Source organism: Haliaeetus albicilla, chromosome 8 (genome assembly GCF_947461875.1).
Source record: "Haliaeetus albicilla chromosome 8, bHalAlb1.1, whole genome shotgun sequence".
In the NCBI taxonomy this organism is placed as follows: domain Eukaryota; kingdom Metazoa; phylum Chordata; class Aves; order Accipitriformes; family Accipitridae; genus Haliaeetus; species Haliaeetus albicilla.
The window spans coordinates 38734727-38750291 of NC_091490.1; the positions used below are offsets into that span (position 1 = coordinate 38734727).

Below are 15565 nucleotides of genomic sequence, written 5' to 3' on the forward strand. Positions count from 1 at the left end.
GAGCAGCTGCGGTTCCATCTCCTTCTCCTGATGAATCCAAGCTCCACGCTGAAGCGTGTCCCAGCCCTGCGTCACCCAGCCGGAGCGCAGCCCCAGGCTGTCCCACAGCGCTTCTGGTCCTGAAAAGCCCTTGTCCCACTACGTCCAGACCCCGCAGCCTTTGGCCACCCGCCCGGCTGAGCTCAGACCCCATCACAGCCTTCGAGCACAGCCCCTCCGAGCCCAGAAAACAACCAGCAAACCCTTCTCGCCAGCTGCTCCGTGAGGTTTTACTGGGAAGACCCGAAGCCCAGGGTGGACCAGCATGTCCGGAGCTGCTGTGGGACCACCGGCTGGCACAGCACGTCCCAGCCCGTACGGGAGCGATGACTTTTTTTGGGGGAGCAGCAGCCTTTGGTAACCCGAAGGGGATTTGTGCTTTGGGCAGAGCACGGCGCCTTTCCTCTCGCTGTCGCTGGAGGGAGCTGCCCTGTCCGTTCCCGGACTCCCAGATGTTAGGACAAGCTGCAATTCAAGTTGTTGTTAAAAATGAAGGAGCTGGAGGATTCCAGGAGGGGTTCAGATTAAGAACAGAGACTCAGGAATGGCTTTTTCTGCAAAAGGACCTTGGAAGGGCCCCGGGATACCACACGCTCCAGTGTGGGACCTACGCGCTGGAGCAATGGGGTGGCATTGACACTGGTGGGATGTGGAGACTTGCGTGGCAGAACAGGTCAAGACGAAGACACAGAAGAAAGCAGCGGCGGTAGGTCCTTGGCTAGGCAAGATTTGGGGCATTTAGCCTTTTCCCAGCTGGTGTTTGGTGCCAGCTCGTGTTGTCCTCCAAGCACATCCTGTAGATGCTAAAGATCAAATGCACCACTGGGAAGCAAACCCCAGACCTGCCAAAAAAAATCCCTGGCAATGAATAAATACAGCATAGCTCCTTCAGCAGTTTCTATACAATGCATAAACCCACCTTAGTCTCATCATTTTAGCATCCAGACTGAAACACGGCACTCCAGTATCTGCTGGTGCACCCAGGGACAAAACAAGCTTTGAATTAAGCAAATGGAACATTAAAAATGTATTTCTGAATGCAAGAATGAGCAGATAGATAGCACAGAGCCAGGTATAACAGGCTGTTTGTGCAATTGTGCTTGGGGCTATCATTAACCCCAGGCTTTTCCACAGGGAAGGAAGACAAGACACAGGAGCTGGGACCACATTTAGGTACATCAGGTATTTATACAGCCGCTCTAGGGGACTAGAGCGGTCTCTTGTCTCTTTTTTCTGCAAGGAGCAATTCAGCTAGTCATGGAAGGGAGTCAAAAAGAAGCACTTGCTATTTTCTCCAGCTCCAGCATCAGGCCACATGTCTGGGATCATGAGCACAGCTGGAGTTTACCCCCATCATCTTCAAGGCTCCTGCTCCATTGCCAGCTCATTTCATTCTTACATATACGTAATCATTCCCCAGAAGCTGCAATAAATGCTTTTGGAGATGACTGTGCATGTAAAACGCTACTACTTATTGGGACTTATCCTGATCAGCTCCAACTTTAATCTATCCAGATAATTCAGACCCCAGCCACCAATCTCATTCAAGGTGTTGGCACAGGGTTTTCCAGCCAGCTACAAGGAATATCTCCCTGGTACAAAGGTCTGCCGCCAGGGAATAAGAAAAGCCAGCTTGTTGTCACTTGTAAACGTGCTGCCCCAGATCCTGATTTCCAGAGGTTCAAACAATTCAGAAGTCCATAAACTTCAGGCTAAAAACCACACCTGGGGGCTATAGCAGGTATTTATCTCCGAGAGCTCCATAAGGCTACAGCTGAAAATTGAGGCGAGAAGGAAGAGTAGTGCTCAGGTCAAATTCCCAACAAGTGAAGTTTCTGAATCCAGAGCCCTCACATAGCTCCCACACATCTTCTGCTGGTAAACCATCAGGCAAATAATCCAGGCAGGACAGTTACAGGCTTGTTTTTATTAAAAGACATCTTCAGAAAAGATATTTTAGTACAAAAAAAAAAGTTTAAAATACACAAACTACAGGTGCTTTTTTTTTTCCAGCATCAACATTTATAAATTACACCACATCATTGTTATTAACACTGCATTTAAATATGGAAACAAATTAAAACAGGAAATTCATCAACAAAATCCCACATACTACAAATGACTATTTACAATATTTAGCAGCTAGGAGCTCTAGCACGGTAGTCAATATGACTTCAATAGGGCAGGATGCTTGGGAAGCCCCAAGACGGCAGCTTGGCCCGTAACAGTATTTTGGAACCTGTTTTGCCCACCTCTCCCCAGATACCCACCCCAAAGGCAGAGGCGATGCTGTACATGAGGGTACGCACCCGACAAGGCGGTGCAGCTCTTGCAGAGAAACCCTATTGCCCCCTGGCCCTTCAGAGCAAGTTTTGGGGCGTGCATGCAGGATGGTGCTATTCACTCTGCAAAGCCTGGGGACTCTGCTGGGAGAAGGCAGCCAGCCCTCCAGGCTTCAGGGGGATTTACAGCTGGCAGCAGGGCTCGTCCTGCCCAGGGACAGTCACTGCTCTGTACCTGTGCCCTCCTAGTGCTCGTCCTAACCACCCCCAGCAACACTGGTAGGCTCCAGGCAGAGCTTAAGACTCAGCCTTCCAGGATCTGGCCCTCATGTAACCAGCTGCAGGATCCCACACATTGTCTCCTAGAGCTGAAAGCAGTTTCCCCAGATCCTGGCAAATTCCAGCACAGCCAGAAATACAGGGCTTTGAAGCCCTAGGGGCCAGGGAAGCCAGGTAAGCCTGAGGTCCCCCCGCTTCTGCACAGGGTGTCCTTCAGTCTTCCCACCAACACGCATATTCTCAGAGCGTTGAAGTCACTGGAGCAGGGGCTGTGCAGATGGAGCAGCCTGAGGCTCACTGCCCCACGGCACCAGCCAGGGAAGGAGACTCTGGGGGCTTTCACAGGAGGGTACATAGGACATCATTTGGGAACAACAGCGAAAGACAGGACACGGCAAGGCTCCGTACCCAACACTCGGGTCCATGGTAGTGAAACGCTTCACATGCTCCCCTTCCACCCAGCCCCAGCTCATCAAAACCAGCACAGAAGTGTTCGGACGGGACAGAAAGCACCAGACAACTTGAACTTGCCACAGCAGCACGTGGCAGGTTGGAAGACCCTTGTGCATGCTCTGCAGGTGGATCTCCCTGCTGGTGGCTCCTCTTCTGGTTTGGGAGCTCCCATCCAGGGGTTTCAGCAACATGGAGCTGTTTTACTTATGGTGAGGAGCTGTGTCATGCCACTAAAGGGCTGCTAACCAAGAGAAACGCTCCTCGGGGGACTTCCTGGGGAGGGTAGGTTTGTTTTCTGTAAACACCAAGTGATGGAGCTCAGGTCTGTGCTCCGCAGAGAAGGTCAAGTCTCAAGTGGCAGCTTTAGGGCTCTGCTTCCAGTGCTGCGGGTTGGATTTTCATGGTGGTTGACTTCAGTGGGTAATACCTGCCTTTCCATGTCTTCCAGAAGATGCCCTGCTTGCGCTCGTGCCGCTGGCGGGGGATGGATCGGAAGTACTTCCCGTTGAGGTTGGCATGGCCACAGGTGCTGAACCACCAGCCACCTACCAAGGCAACGCAGAGGCAGTTTTAACCCACAGCACTTCCAGACAGAAAACAAATCCAGGTTCAAGGCAGCTGCTGCCCCCATTTTCCCCACTTTTCCAGGGCTTCGGGACCACCTCGTACACACTTGAGGAGTCCCATGCCCTGGGAAACCTTTGCACAGATCCCGTATGACTTCAGGATGCGTCTGCAAATCCCTGCTGCTCTTTCTTGCATGCAAAACCCCCTCAAAACCCTTCAGCAGTCCCATCTCAGGCCTGGGGACTGGCCTCTGCTTCGCTTGAAACATTTCCAAGCAAGGTGGCAGCCAGCAAAGCTGTTACGAAGACAGATGCTTGGGCCAAGACCCGAATCATGAACCCCTCCTGGTTTCAGCTTCCCTCCTGATTCCCTGCACGGCTCCCCCAAGGATGCAGCTTTCCCAGGGAAGCAGGGGACAAGTTGGGCTCAACACCAAAGGGGTCTAGTCCCGCGGGGTCACTGTCCCACTCAGGGCCACCACCAGAGAGCGGAGGGCTGAAGGAAAAGTGCACGCCACTGGGAAGGAAGAGCTTGTACTGACCTGAGAGGTGTTTGGCACAGTTTGTGTCAGCTTTGAGGTCGTGGTCACGATCCCGAGTGGAGAAAGGCAGCTGCCTGAAGTCCCCAATGGCATTTTCCAGCTCTCCAGACAGAGGTCCCAGCAGGTTGAGCATGTAGGCTGTGCTCTCACCACCAAGGCTGAAGACAAACTGAACCACCTGGGAATTTCCCTCCCAGTCTTCCAGCTCAATCAGGAGATTGTATCTTCCCTCTTGGACAAGGTGATGTATCTTCTCCAGGCCCAGCCAGAAGTCACCTGAAACAAGACACATTGCATTGGCTGCAGGGACAAAAACATGCTGTGAGTCCTGGTTTCAGCTGGAATAATTTCCTTCTTAGTAGCTGGTATAGTGCTGTGTTTTGGATTTAGGATGAGAATAATGTTGATAACACACTGATGTTTTAGTTGTTGCTAAGCAGTGTTTGTACCAAGTCAAGGACTTTTCAATTTTTCACGCTGCCCTGCCAGCAGAGGCTGGGAATGCACAAGAAACTGGGAGGGGACACAGCAAGGACAGCTGACCCAAACAAACCAAAGGGTATTCCATACCCTATTACATCATGCCCCATCCCACAGGGGGCAGGGGGGTCCAGTGTATAAACTGGAAGGAGTTGGCTGGGGGGCACCACAGCTCAGGGATTGGCTGGGCATCAGTCCGCAGGTGGTGAGCAATTGTGTTGTGCATCACTTGTTCTGTATATTCTCGTAGTAGTAGTATTTTCCCTTCCTTTTCTGTCCTATTAAACTGTCTTTATGTCAACCCATGAGTTTTACTTTTTTTCCCCCCAATTCTCTCCCCCATCCCGAGGCAGGGTGAGTGAGCAGCTGCGTGGTGTTTAGTGGCCAGCTGGGGTTAAACCACGACACCGTGCAAAGCCAAAACACGAACAGGCTCCGGAGACAAATAGGGACAACCCAGGACACTGCAGCATTTGAATCGCTGTCTGGTACCTGCAGGACAAGTCAGGAAGACCAAGGACTCTTGCTCTGCAAGCAGTATCCCCCCCTCCTCAGCCCAATGCTGTGCTCCAACACGTAGAGATCTCCAGGGGCCAGCAAGGGGGAATAACTTGTACTAAGATATCACAATAAGAAGACAGACACCGTCGTTCACCTACCGTGAAGGTCTCCAAAGCCATTCTTGTAGGCATCCCAAAGCTGGTCAAAGTCCACAGAGCCGTCTGTGCGCCTCTGGATCACTGTCCAGCCACCTTCTGTGGACCGGAAAAACACGGTCATTTGGGGTTAGCATTTGCAAGACCACCTTGCAAAGCGCTGCGGGACATCTCCACTGCTTTACCTGCGGTCATGTCGCAGTAGACTTTGAAGGGCTGAGACCCTGCAGGCTGCACCTGGAAAACACCGCTGCTTTGCTGCCCAGCCAGGAAGAGCTGGTGGCAATCCTCTGGAAGCTCTGTGGGGGAAGGAAATATTGATTAAGAAAACAGCCCTGTGTCCCACTTCCTCAGCAGGCTGCTCCTACCACGGCCCTGGCACTTGCAGCCCTGGCCACGAGCCTGGCCAGCTGCACACAGCAGTGGCTGCGGCTCTGGACATGCGCTGGAGACGACAGCCCCCAACTTCAGCATCTTTAAATGCCGTGACCCCATACCTTCCCATTTATCCGAACGCAGCTCCTTGGGCTTCTATCCAAGGCAGAAGCCAGGCGTTGGGCCAGGCTGGGGTGACCTAGGCTGGAGAGCAGAGCTCCCCATTGAGGAGACACCCGAGGAGCTTCCCAGCTCTGTGCCCACAGCAGGCAGGAGCAGCCCATTTGGGGTGGAGTAACGCCTGTGGCCAGCCAAGGCCAGGCATCCCCACCCCACCCCAAGGCTGAAGCAGTCTCGAAGGGCCTCAGGGGAAGAAAGAAACCCCAAGTCCTGCCACCAGCAAGGCACCTGAGCATCCAGCACACGACCTCTTGCTCCTGGTGACTCTGGTGGCCCCAGCCAGATGTCCTGCTGGGCAACTTGCCACCAGCAAGCCTGGGGCCAGGCTGGGGTAACCCTTTTGCCCAAGACACCAACGGGGGCAGGGACGGGGTGGGGTGGGTGGACCCCAAGGAGCCCAAGCTCATTGCACGAGTGGATTGCCTGGGATGAAGCCAACCCCCAGCTTGCCCCCCTCCATCCCCACGCCAGCCAGGCTCCCACCTCTCTTTCCGCCCCTGCGGGGACTTTGCCCAGAGCTGCCAGCAAAGCACCGTTTCAACAGCGCTGACAAAAGTCCATCCAGGAACCACCACCCGCAGCACTTGGGGAGAGACAGGGACGGTGCGGGGCGGGGGAGAACCTATTACAAAACCCAAGTCAAAAGGCCGCAGGAGGATGTGCAGGGACTTCAGCCCCCAGGCTGTGAGCACAGTCAAGGGGCTCTTTGTCAGCCGGGACAGGTGCCCCCATCACCCCCAGACAAAGGGGGACTGTTCTCCCCGCACGAGGGTGGGATGGATTTTGGTGGCTCACAGCTGCTGCCAGCACGACCCCAAGACAGACGGGTGAAGAAACCTAAAGACAAGCCCCAGGCTGTGCTGGGGTGCTGGCTACCCCCCCAACCCTGCTGTGGGGTCCCCCTTGCAGTAGCTGCCCCTGGGGTCAGGGCTGGCACCATGACCTGGGGTGGCAGCAGGGAGAGGGGCCTCCCCCACGACCGCAGGGTTTTGTGTGGGGCAGAAGCGGGGAAAATGGGGCCTTTGAGCTCCTGAGGACAAGAGCAGCCCCCGCGGGGCATCGGCCCCTGCCCCATCCTCTCTGGGCACCCAGGGAGCCCCGATGCTGCGTTGGGGTGAAGGGCAAAACCACAACTGGAGGAAAGGTCAGTTGGGGGGACCCAGGGGACAGCAATGTGACTCCTGCTACCACCTTTCACCTATTTCTCCCCAACCCCAGACCCCTCTGGTGAACTTTCCCCTCCTTGGCACAGGCAGCCCCTCTCCCACCGCCTGCAGCAGGACAGCCCCACAGCCAGCATGGCCGGACTCACGCTGCCCTTAGCATCCCTCGGACCTCCGAGCTGATGCCAGCGCAGGACTGCTGCCACCATGGGCTTGGTGGGCTCGTCCCCACGGGATGAGCATGTGACCCTGAGCCCTCCCCAAAGCCTGTGCACATGTGGATCGAGGGCGAGCGTTTTGCACGAGGGATCAAAACCACACAAAGCCACCCCGCACTGCGGGGAGGCCAAGTGCATCCCCAGTATCCCCACTTTCTAGGTGAATGCAGCCAGGGAAGCCAAAGGAGGCTCGGGGAAGGAAAACCCACAACCTGACCCCACACCCACAGCTGCACCAGCCCTGGCTCACAAGCGCTGCTGCGGGGAGGTGCTGGGCTCACCCAGCCTCACAGAGCTCCTCGCCTCCTCTCCCACCATATCTCCCAGCATCAGCAGGGCAGTGCCTGGGCAGAAGCTCAGTGGCCCCAGCATGCAGAAGTCAGCCCCATCCCTGTTTGTTTTTTTTTTTTTTCTGGGCCCTGGCCACACTCAATGCACTTGGATCTCTTCTGTTTTCCTGGTGCAACAGGGACTTTCAAGCAGCTGAATGAGATGCAGCTGCTTGAACAGCCTCAGCTCAATCTTTTTGTTTGAGGAACATGCTCGTTAGTTCCAGTTCATGTTGCACATCCGTATGGCACCAACAGAACAACAAGACCTCCTGGCTGCTCTGGATGTTTTTCTTTCCCTCCCCCTTTATTTAGCCAAACAAGACAGAAGAATCAACAAGGCTCACTGGAGCTGCCCCAGGCATGGCACCGTATTTACCCAACAGGATCTCCAGGCATGAGGAGAGGTCACCAACCTGGGATAAACAACCTTTCTTGCGGATGGCAGGGCATGCCTGGAGCTGTTTGCATCACCCTCCGCCTCACCCTCCCCAACCCAATTATTTTGGAGTCCCAGCGCCACAGGGAGAGAGCGAGCAGGGCTCTACCTTTCCCCTACTCGGCCGGCTGCCAGAAAGCACAGGCTCTGCCTAAAGACCTGATCCTCTTTCTGCAAGTGATTAAACCTTTCACTCTCCAGGCTGCTTCAAGCCTTCAACTTTCACATGCTTGGCCCCGTGCCATCTCTGGCCTGAAAAAACTTGTGTTCGCTGGATGCAAATAAAAGGGTCTTTCTGAAAGGGCTGCTGGTGGAGTTCATCGCTCTTCCCCAGGGCCATGCAGGCACTGCAGCTCTGCCTGACAATAGGCAGGGAGCTGCCGGCACAAGCCTTCCCGGCACTTGTCTGCTCTGAAAGCAGCCACAAGCCTCCCCAGGCAAAGGGCACAGGGCTGGCCCGCCAGATATTGTGTGCTTTAAGATTTGCCAAAAAACTCACTCGACTTGCTAATGAGAGGAAGCCAATTTGTTTTCTGTCAGTGATACCAACATCAGGGATTAGGCAAGAGAAGGGGGAGCTCACAGCTCAGCCAGGTGGGAGGGAGTCGGGATGCCCGGGGTGCTGGGGATGCTCAGGGTCTCCCCATCAGGGACAGTGGGGTGCTGAGCTCTCACCACCACCCCCCCACTGCCTCGTGGCATCCCCAGGGGCTGTGGGCCCTTGCTGCCTCCCACCGTGCTTCACAAGGGTTGCTGCACCCAGCACCCATCAGCTGGTGCAGAGCCACAGAGCCTACATCTGCCACCAGTAAGTAGCAAAAACCCAAACCCATCACCCTGCACCCCACTTCTAGCATAACCTGAGAATGGAGCAGGGGGGTCGGACTAGCTGGTTGGACTAGATGACCTTTAAAGTTCCCTTCCAACTTAAACAATTCTAGGATTCTATGACACACTACTGAGAGCAAGCCACAAAGCAGAGCTGGGAAAAAATGGTGGGGAAAGAGGTTTTGAGACAGTTTTCTGGCTCACTAGTGCTGCTCTGACCAAAGGAGACCTCATGTAGCCCCACTGTGGGCTGGCCAGCCCCACTGAGCCAAGTGCCAGGAGGAGTTTGGAGCCCCACATCCCATCTCTGTCCTTGTCCGTACCAATTCTGCAGCTCTTTGTTCTGCTCGCCCAGCTTTCAGGCACACTGGTGACAGCTCCAGGCTCCACATACAAATTACTGTGTGTTTTCCCATAGCTATACCTATATTAAGCCCTGGGCAGGATTTCCCCATGCATCCTTACCCTGCCTGGTTTCTGTTTGGCTCACACTGGACATCCCCAGACAGCTGCACAGACAGAGCCAGCACCGTGATTTAGCTGACATAAGAGCAGCTGCTCCTGACCAGCAAACCCTGCAGGGACACCAGTTCCCGTCTGGGAGGGAGGCTGCGGGACTCAACGCAGCTGGGGACACCCGCTTTGCTGCCCTTCGTTCTGCGGGAGCTCCTCCAGCCTCCTTGCTGGCAGAAAGGATGCTCCAGGCAGAGCCAGGAGCTCCAGATGTGGCATCCACTCGTCTGATCTGGTTCACGTTTCCCAGGGCTGGGAGTGCCCGGTGCCTTCACTGCCCAGGTGTTTGCTGCACCTCAGCACCTTCTGCTGAGGATAGTGTGAGCTGAGGCACTTGTCTTTCATGTATGAGCCCTAAATATGAGCCAAGGGAGATGGACGCACAAGGATCTAGCTCTCCTCTCATGGTCCAGGGCTCCCTAACCCTCTGCTCCACCAGCAGGCTGACTGAAAAGCAGACTCTGCCTGGTAAAGTGGGAGCAGGTGAACAAGAGTTAACTCCAAGGAGCAGAGATCCTCCTCTCCTGCTTGCATTCACCCCCCCACCTGCCAATCCTCTTTGACAAATAGCCGCTAGCAGTGTTTGTCCGCTCCTCACTGCATTCTTGATATCAGGCAGAAAAATTCCTCTCAAATCCTTAAATTCCTACCCGTGCTCCAGATCCCCTCAGTCTGGCCAAACTCCCAAGCTCCGGTTTTGTGAGCACATCTCACATCCTGACTCAGGACAACTGAACCTTTTGTTTCCAAACAGTTGCAACTGCAGCAGGTTTGCTCCAGCACGGAGGAGAGGGGCAGCATGGGCGAATACTCACTCTGTGTCAGCACGGGCTCCCCGCTAGTGTTCTGACTCTGGTTGGTGAGGCTGAGGCTTTTCTTCAGGTTTATCTTCCACTTCGGCGACTGCGTTTTGTTGTCCTTCAGGTGTAAGGGGATCAGTAGATTGACCTAAAAAAAAATATGCACAAGTCAGAACAGTTTTATCTCAGCTCATTTTCAACACTCAGGGGAGCTGATCAGCCAAGCCATCAGCTGCTCCCCTGTGACCAGAGCTGGGGCTGAACTTGCCCAGAAACCTCAAGGAATAAGAGATACCAAAGGCTGGCAAAGCCAGAAGTGATTGTGGTTTTTCACACCCATGCTAATGAGTTTATTCTGCAGATAAACTCAAAGAAAGAGCCCGGAAAGGGTCTGTTCCCACACACTAATTCCTCCTATTGCTCCGTGCAAATACTCAGGGAGCTTGCAGTTTGCTACCCTTGCACCAACACTGCAGCACAAGGACCAGGGCCATGGCCTTTGTAGGGTCCCCAAAGCCAGGGAGCAGCGGCACAGCCGGTTCTCCAGTCACCAGCGCACTGTGCCAGCTGGGCTGCCACGGCGGTTCATGCCAGGACCAGGCTGCGGTCCCCAAGCCGCAGAGCGGGACAGGAGCTCACCTTGCTCTGCAGGCTTTTAATTTGCAGATTCTGCTTGTCCAGCTTGTACTGCTGCTGCTTGATCTTCTGCAAGAGCTCCTCGATTCGCAAGTTCTGTGCATCCATCAGGGACTGCGGGGGGGTGGGGGGGAAGAGCCAGGTGAACCCCGCAGCTCTGGGGAGATCCGCCTGTGCCGCACATACCGCACGGAGCCAGGTGGGCCAGTCCCCCCCAGATGCTCCCGGTGCCCCCAGGACCTTCGGGTCTGTGTGTGTCCCCGCTTTCCTGAGGCCGGCCCCCACCCACTGCTCCCAGCACCCCAGGAGGGTCAGGTCCCCCGCACCCCTCCGGGCTGCCCCCCCCTCCCGCTGTGTCCCGGGAGAGCTGCTCCCCACAACTGCCCCGGGAGGGTCGGGTCCCCCCCCCATCGCTCTCCCGCGGCCGCTCCCGGCAAGGCAGGGCCCCCTCCCCGCTTCCCCCCAGCCCGGTCCCAGTACGAGGGGGAGCTGGAGGGGGGTACCTGGTGGTCGTGTGTCGTGTCCCCCCGCCTTAGGTCGCTCCCGGTGCCTGGGTGGGTCGGGTCTCCCCCGCCTCCCCCAGCCGGGTGTGTGTGTGTGTGTCCCCCTCATCGACCCTCACCTGCAGCGCTCCCAGGTCCTTAGCGCTCTGGTTATCGACCGGCCTCGCCTGCAACACTTGCCGGACTCGACCCTCCAGCTGCTCCAGCCGGCCCTGGATCTGAGCTTTGTCGGCCGCCACCTCCTCCAGGCGTTGCCTCAGAACCTCGGAGAGGTTGAGGAGCTGCCGGCCTCGGCCCTCCAGCTCCCGCACGCTGGCCCGCAGCCGCTCGCCCCTCTCCTGCGCCTCCCGCGCCTGCCGCAGCAGCCGCCCCATGGAGCTGTTGTGGGCGCTGAGGCGGCTGCCGAGCTCCCGCATCTGCCCCTTGGTGCGGTCCACGTGTTCCTTCAGGCCGTGGCCGAGCTGCAGCAGCCCGTGGGCGATCACGTTCACCTCGTCCCATGAAGCGAACTGAGCCCGCCGCTCTTTGCTGCCAGCCCCTACCGCCGAACGTCGCTCGGTCCCGGCTCGACCCGCGGCCGGTCCCGCGGCCGCCCCGGTGCACAACAGCAGCAGCAGCAGCGTTAGCCCGGCGAGCTGCATGGCTGCCCGGCCGCCTCCCAGTGCGCGCCCCGCCGCCGCGCTCCCGCTTTTATCGCCGCCCGCGCACCGCGGCGGGGACGGCCCCGGCCCCGGCCCCTCCCCGCCCGCCCGGCCCCGCCGCTTTGTTCGTCCTCCCCCGCCGGGCCCCGGGCCGCCCGTGGCAGCCCCGGTTCTGGGTGCTGGCAGCTCCCACCCGGGGCAGGCTCGGTCCCTCGCCGCTGAGCCCTGCCCGCGCACGTCCTCGCACCCTGTCCCGTCCCCGTCCCCATCCCCATAGAATCATCGAATCATTTAGGTCGGAAAAGACCTTCAAGATCACCGACTCCAACCATTAACCATGCCCACTAAACCAGGTCCTGAAGTACCCTGTCCACTCGCTTTTTGAATATCTCCAGGGATGGTGACTCAACCACTTCCCTGGGCAGCCCATTCCAATGTTTGACAACACCCTCAGTAAAAAAATTTTTCCTGATATCTAACCTAAATCTCCCTTGCCTCAACTTGAGGCCATTTTCTCTTGTCCATCCCCATCCCCATCCCTGTCCCCATCCCTGTCCCCATCCCCATCCCCATCCCCGTCCCCGTCCCCATCCCCGTCCCCATCCCCATCCCTGTTTCCATCCCCGTCCCCGTCCCCGCTGACCACCCTGCCCCTCACCCTGCACCGGGGACCCTCATCCCAGCCAAGCCCTGCCGCTTGCCCTCTCCTCCGCCCTGTGGAGCCCCCAGCCATGGGTGCTGCCCCACCGTGTGCCTGCACCCCTCTCCTCTCCCCAGGCCATACCCCACCGGGAGCTGTTGGCCTTGGGGTGGGCATATGCTGCGGGCACAGGGCTCCCAGGCCGTGCCCTAATGGGTGCTGGGGGCCCTGGAGTGGGTGCCTGAGGTGGGAGCAGGACTCTGCTGGGTGGCCCTGGGCAAGGATGGATGCTGCAGGTGCAGGGCTCCCGGGTGATGCCCTGCAGGGTGCTGCCAGCCCTGGGGAGGGTGCATGCTTGGGGTCAGCTCCTCTGTGCACCTGGGGGGAGCAGGACGTTCACTCCTCTAAATGCTCCCTGTCTCTGAGAGTGCCAAGGATTAATTCCTCCCCTCTCTAAGGCTTCAATCATCCCCCTGTGAAAACGTGCATCTTCTTTCATTTGCAAGCGTCTTGGACTCTGGTTACCTGCTCTTCCCTCTTGTCCTGCCTTTTTCTGCTGGCCTAAAGGGATTTTCGGTCTCTGTTTTTTCTCCCCAGGAAGGAATTCACACACCGTGATGGAGCCACTCTCGGCTCTTTTCAGATAAGAGCAGATGGAGTCCTTCTGCTCCCTCCCCTCCGGGTGTTTCCTCCTGCCGCCCCAGCGCTCCCTCCCTCCTCTACAAAGCGCATCCTAGAGCAGGGACCTGTGTTCCCATCCGCACCATCTTTAGGGGCTAAATCCCCGCTTCCCACCACTTGCTGGGCCCTGACCACACGTCTCGCTGATGGCGAGCCCCTGTGGGAGCAGGGCTGCAGCGGGGGCTTGTGCCGAGCTTGCTCAGCCCCACAGAAGCCCACAGCAGTTCTGCCTCCATCTCACCGCTGCCACTCCCAGCCCTGTGGCTCCGGCATGGCCCACCCGTCCTGGGGAAGAAGCCTTTTCATCTTGTCCGAAAACGCCTGGCATTAGGATTTACCCTTCCAGGAGTCCCCATGTTACCTGGGGGTGCAGGCAGGGTGGTGGCACGGGAGCTTCCCAAGGGCAGTGGCTGTCGGGAGCGGCTTTCCTGCCCTGCACAGCTCTTCCCTGAGGATTTTTTTGCCAAGGGTCTGCACTTGAGATCTGCCACTCTATTAAACTGCGGTTTTGCAGAGCTCTCCCATGGCACTCAGCCTTGCCAAAGCAATGACGTGCACCCGATACTTCCATCAGCCAAACTTCTTTTCCTGTGCCCAAGTAGGCAACTAATATTCAGGGTTTCCCATCTTTTTCCTTTGCGGGGATAAATTCCCTGTTGTTGGGGGTGAAGCATCTCTTTGGTGTAGGTGTGTTTATGTACAAAGGCGTAGGAGGCTCCTGCAGAAATAAATACCAGCCACCCGTTTCTTGTTCTTCTGGCCCTGAGCCGTCTCCAAGCATTTCCCAGCTGCTGCTCGGAAAGGGTGAGTGAGAGGCCTCAGGGCAAGCACCCAGCAGCGACAGCACAGGGAGGAGTCACAGAGGTAGGAACTGGGGAAGGAGGAATTTGGGAAATTTCAGCAGGCACAGAGTCGAGAGAGCTCCCAGCCCCCTCCTCCAGCAGGCGCCTTCTCATTTATTTCAAGGTCGGAAGGAATTTTTCAAATGAGGAAAAAGGAAAAGAATTGCGGTCGTTGCTTTTTCCAAACCTTTGAGGTTTGGGGAGCCCCTCTCTGCTCGTCCTGTTGCGGTTGCTGGAGAGGAGCTGGGGCCACGTTGGGGGGGCTGGTGGTGATGGGGAGGGGTCACCGCCCCCCCCCCCCCAGCAGGACGAGAGCATTGGATTTCTCTGTGGGGCCTGGGGTCCCTGTGTGGCACCTTGGTCATGCCAGATGTTGTATATCTGCCCCCCCTGCCAAGGGACAGATCTGCTGCCACCCCCACCACCCCTCCTGAATGCTGGAGGGGAAGCCACAGCTCTGCCAAAAATTCCCAGATGGGGTCGTCCCCCCAAAAAACCCATGAAAATTCTTTTCATTTTGGTCCTGCAGGTTTTTGGCATCCCAGGAGAGAGAGAGCTGGCAGGAGTCATGCCCACGGAGCCCGGGGTTGGAGCACCCAGCATCCTGAGAGCCCTCTGGCCTGGGAAACACCAAACCCCCAAGTCACTGGGACAAACAGGGAATCAAAATTTCATGTGTTGACTATTGCTCTGGATTAACGACGTCAGGCAAAATGAATCCTGTGTGCAGCTCCGCTCCCTGCCCTGCCGTTACCCAACACTGGAGCTTGTCCTGGGAAATGATGGGGTTATGCCGGGTGCCGAAGCAGACGTGTTCCCACTGGTTATTTTCTGCATTTGCAGTGTTTGTGCTGAGGCAGGAGAGAGGTAATGTAAGAAGCCAAGGCCTGTTGAGAAGCCACATGATTTATGCATTTTCCTTTGGCTGTGTTTTCCTATTGGGACATCTCCAATTTGCCCCAAGAAATATGAATTTTTAACATACACAAATGAAAAGTCCCCTGAGGCCCTGAGCTACCCTGGGCTGTGAATGACCACAGGTCAATGGGAAGGTGCTCTCTGCAGACCCGAGTTTAAATAGAGCTTAAAATGGCCTGGCCAGCAGGGATTGATCTCTCAAGGCATTTCTCCACGCCATGAGGAAGCCCTGGTCTGCCCCGCATGGAAGGCTGTGGCCGAAATCCCTGTGGGGTCCTGACTGCCTGGCTCGGTTTGCGGCTGGGGAAGGGCCGAGGTTTTCTCCGGGGGGATGAAGGACCTTTTACCCTGCGCAGCAGCTTGCACCCTCAGGAGGGACCCCACAAGGACCCTGCCCCAGCCCAGCAGACCCTGCAGCCTTTGGGACACCGGAGCAGCCCAGGGAGCAGGAGGGCACGGTGGCCCTCGGGGCTGCCCCTGGATCTCTGCGTGCTTCATCGAGGTCCCACCGGCTGGGGTCATGCCCTGGTGAGGGAACAGCAGACTCCAGGGGCAGTTATTT

General features: G+C 56.9%; 1 protein-coding gene across 1 annotated transcript; it reads right to left on the reverse strand.

Moving 5' to 3' along the window:
- Positions 1-1946: 1946 nt before the first annotated feature.
- Positions 1947-11948, reverse strand: ANGPTL4 (angiopoietin like 4). The gene is made up of 7 exons (XM_069789999.1): positions 11401-11948; positions 10782-10892; positions 10158-10290; positions 5483-5596; positions 5301-5396; positions 4162-4437; positions 1947-3598 (listed from the first exon to the last, which is right to left on the reverse strand). Exons 1-7 carry the CDS (start codon positions 11920-11922, stop codon positions 3417-3419), a joined length of 1434 nt encoding a protein of 477 aa, XP_069646100.1. The 5' UTR covers positions 11923-11948; the 3' UTR covers positions 1947-3416.
- Positions 11949-15565: the final 3617 nt, after the last annotated feature.

Coding starts and splice junctions, on each gene's coding strand:
- ANGPTL4 (XM_069789999.1), bottom strand. CDS start 11,922: ATGCAGCTCGCCGGGCTAACGCTGCTGCTGCTGCTGTTGTGCACCGGG. Junction 10,291..10,781: donor TTAAAAGCCTGCAGAGCAAG/GTGAGCTCCTGT, acceptor ATTTTTTTTTAG/GTCAATCTACTGATCCCCTT. Junction 5,397..5,482: donor CTACTGCGACATGACCGCAG/GTAAAGCAGTGG, acceptor TCCGGTCCACAG/AAGGTGGCTGGACAGTGATC.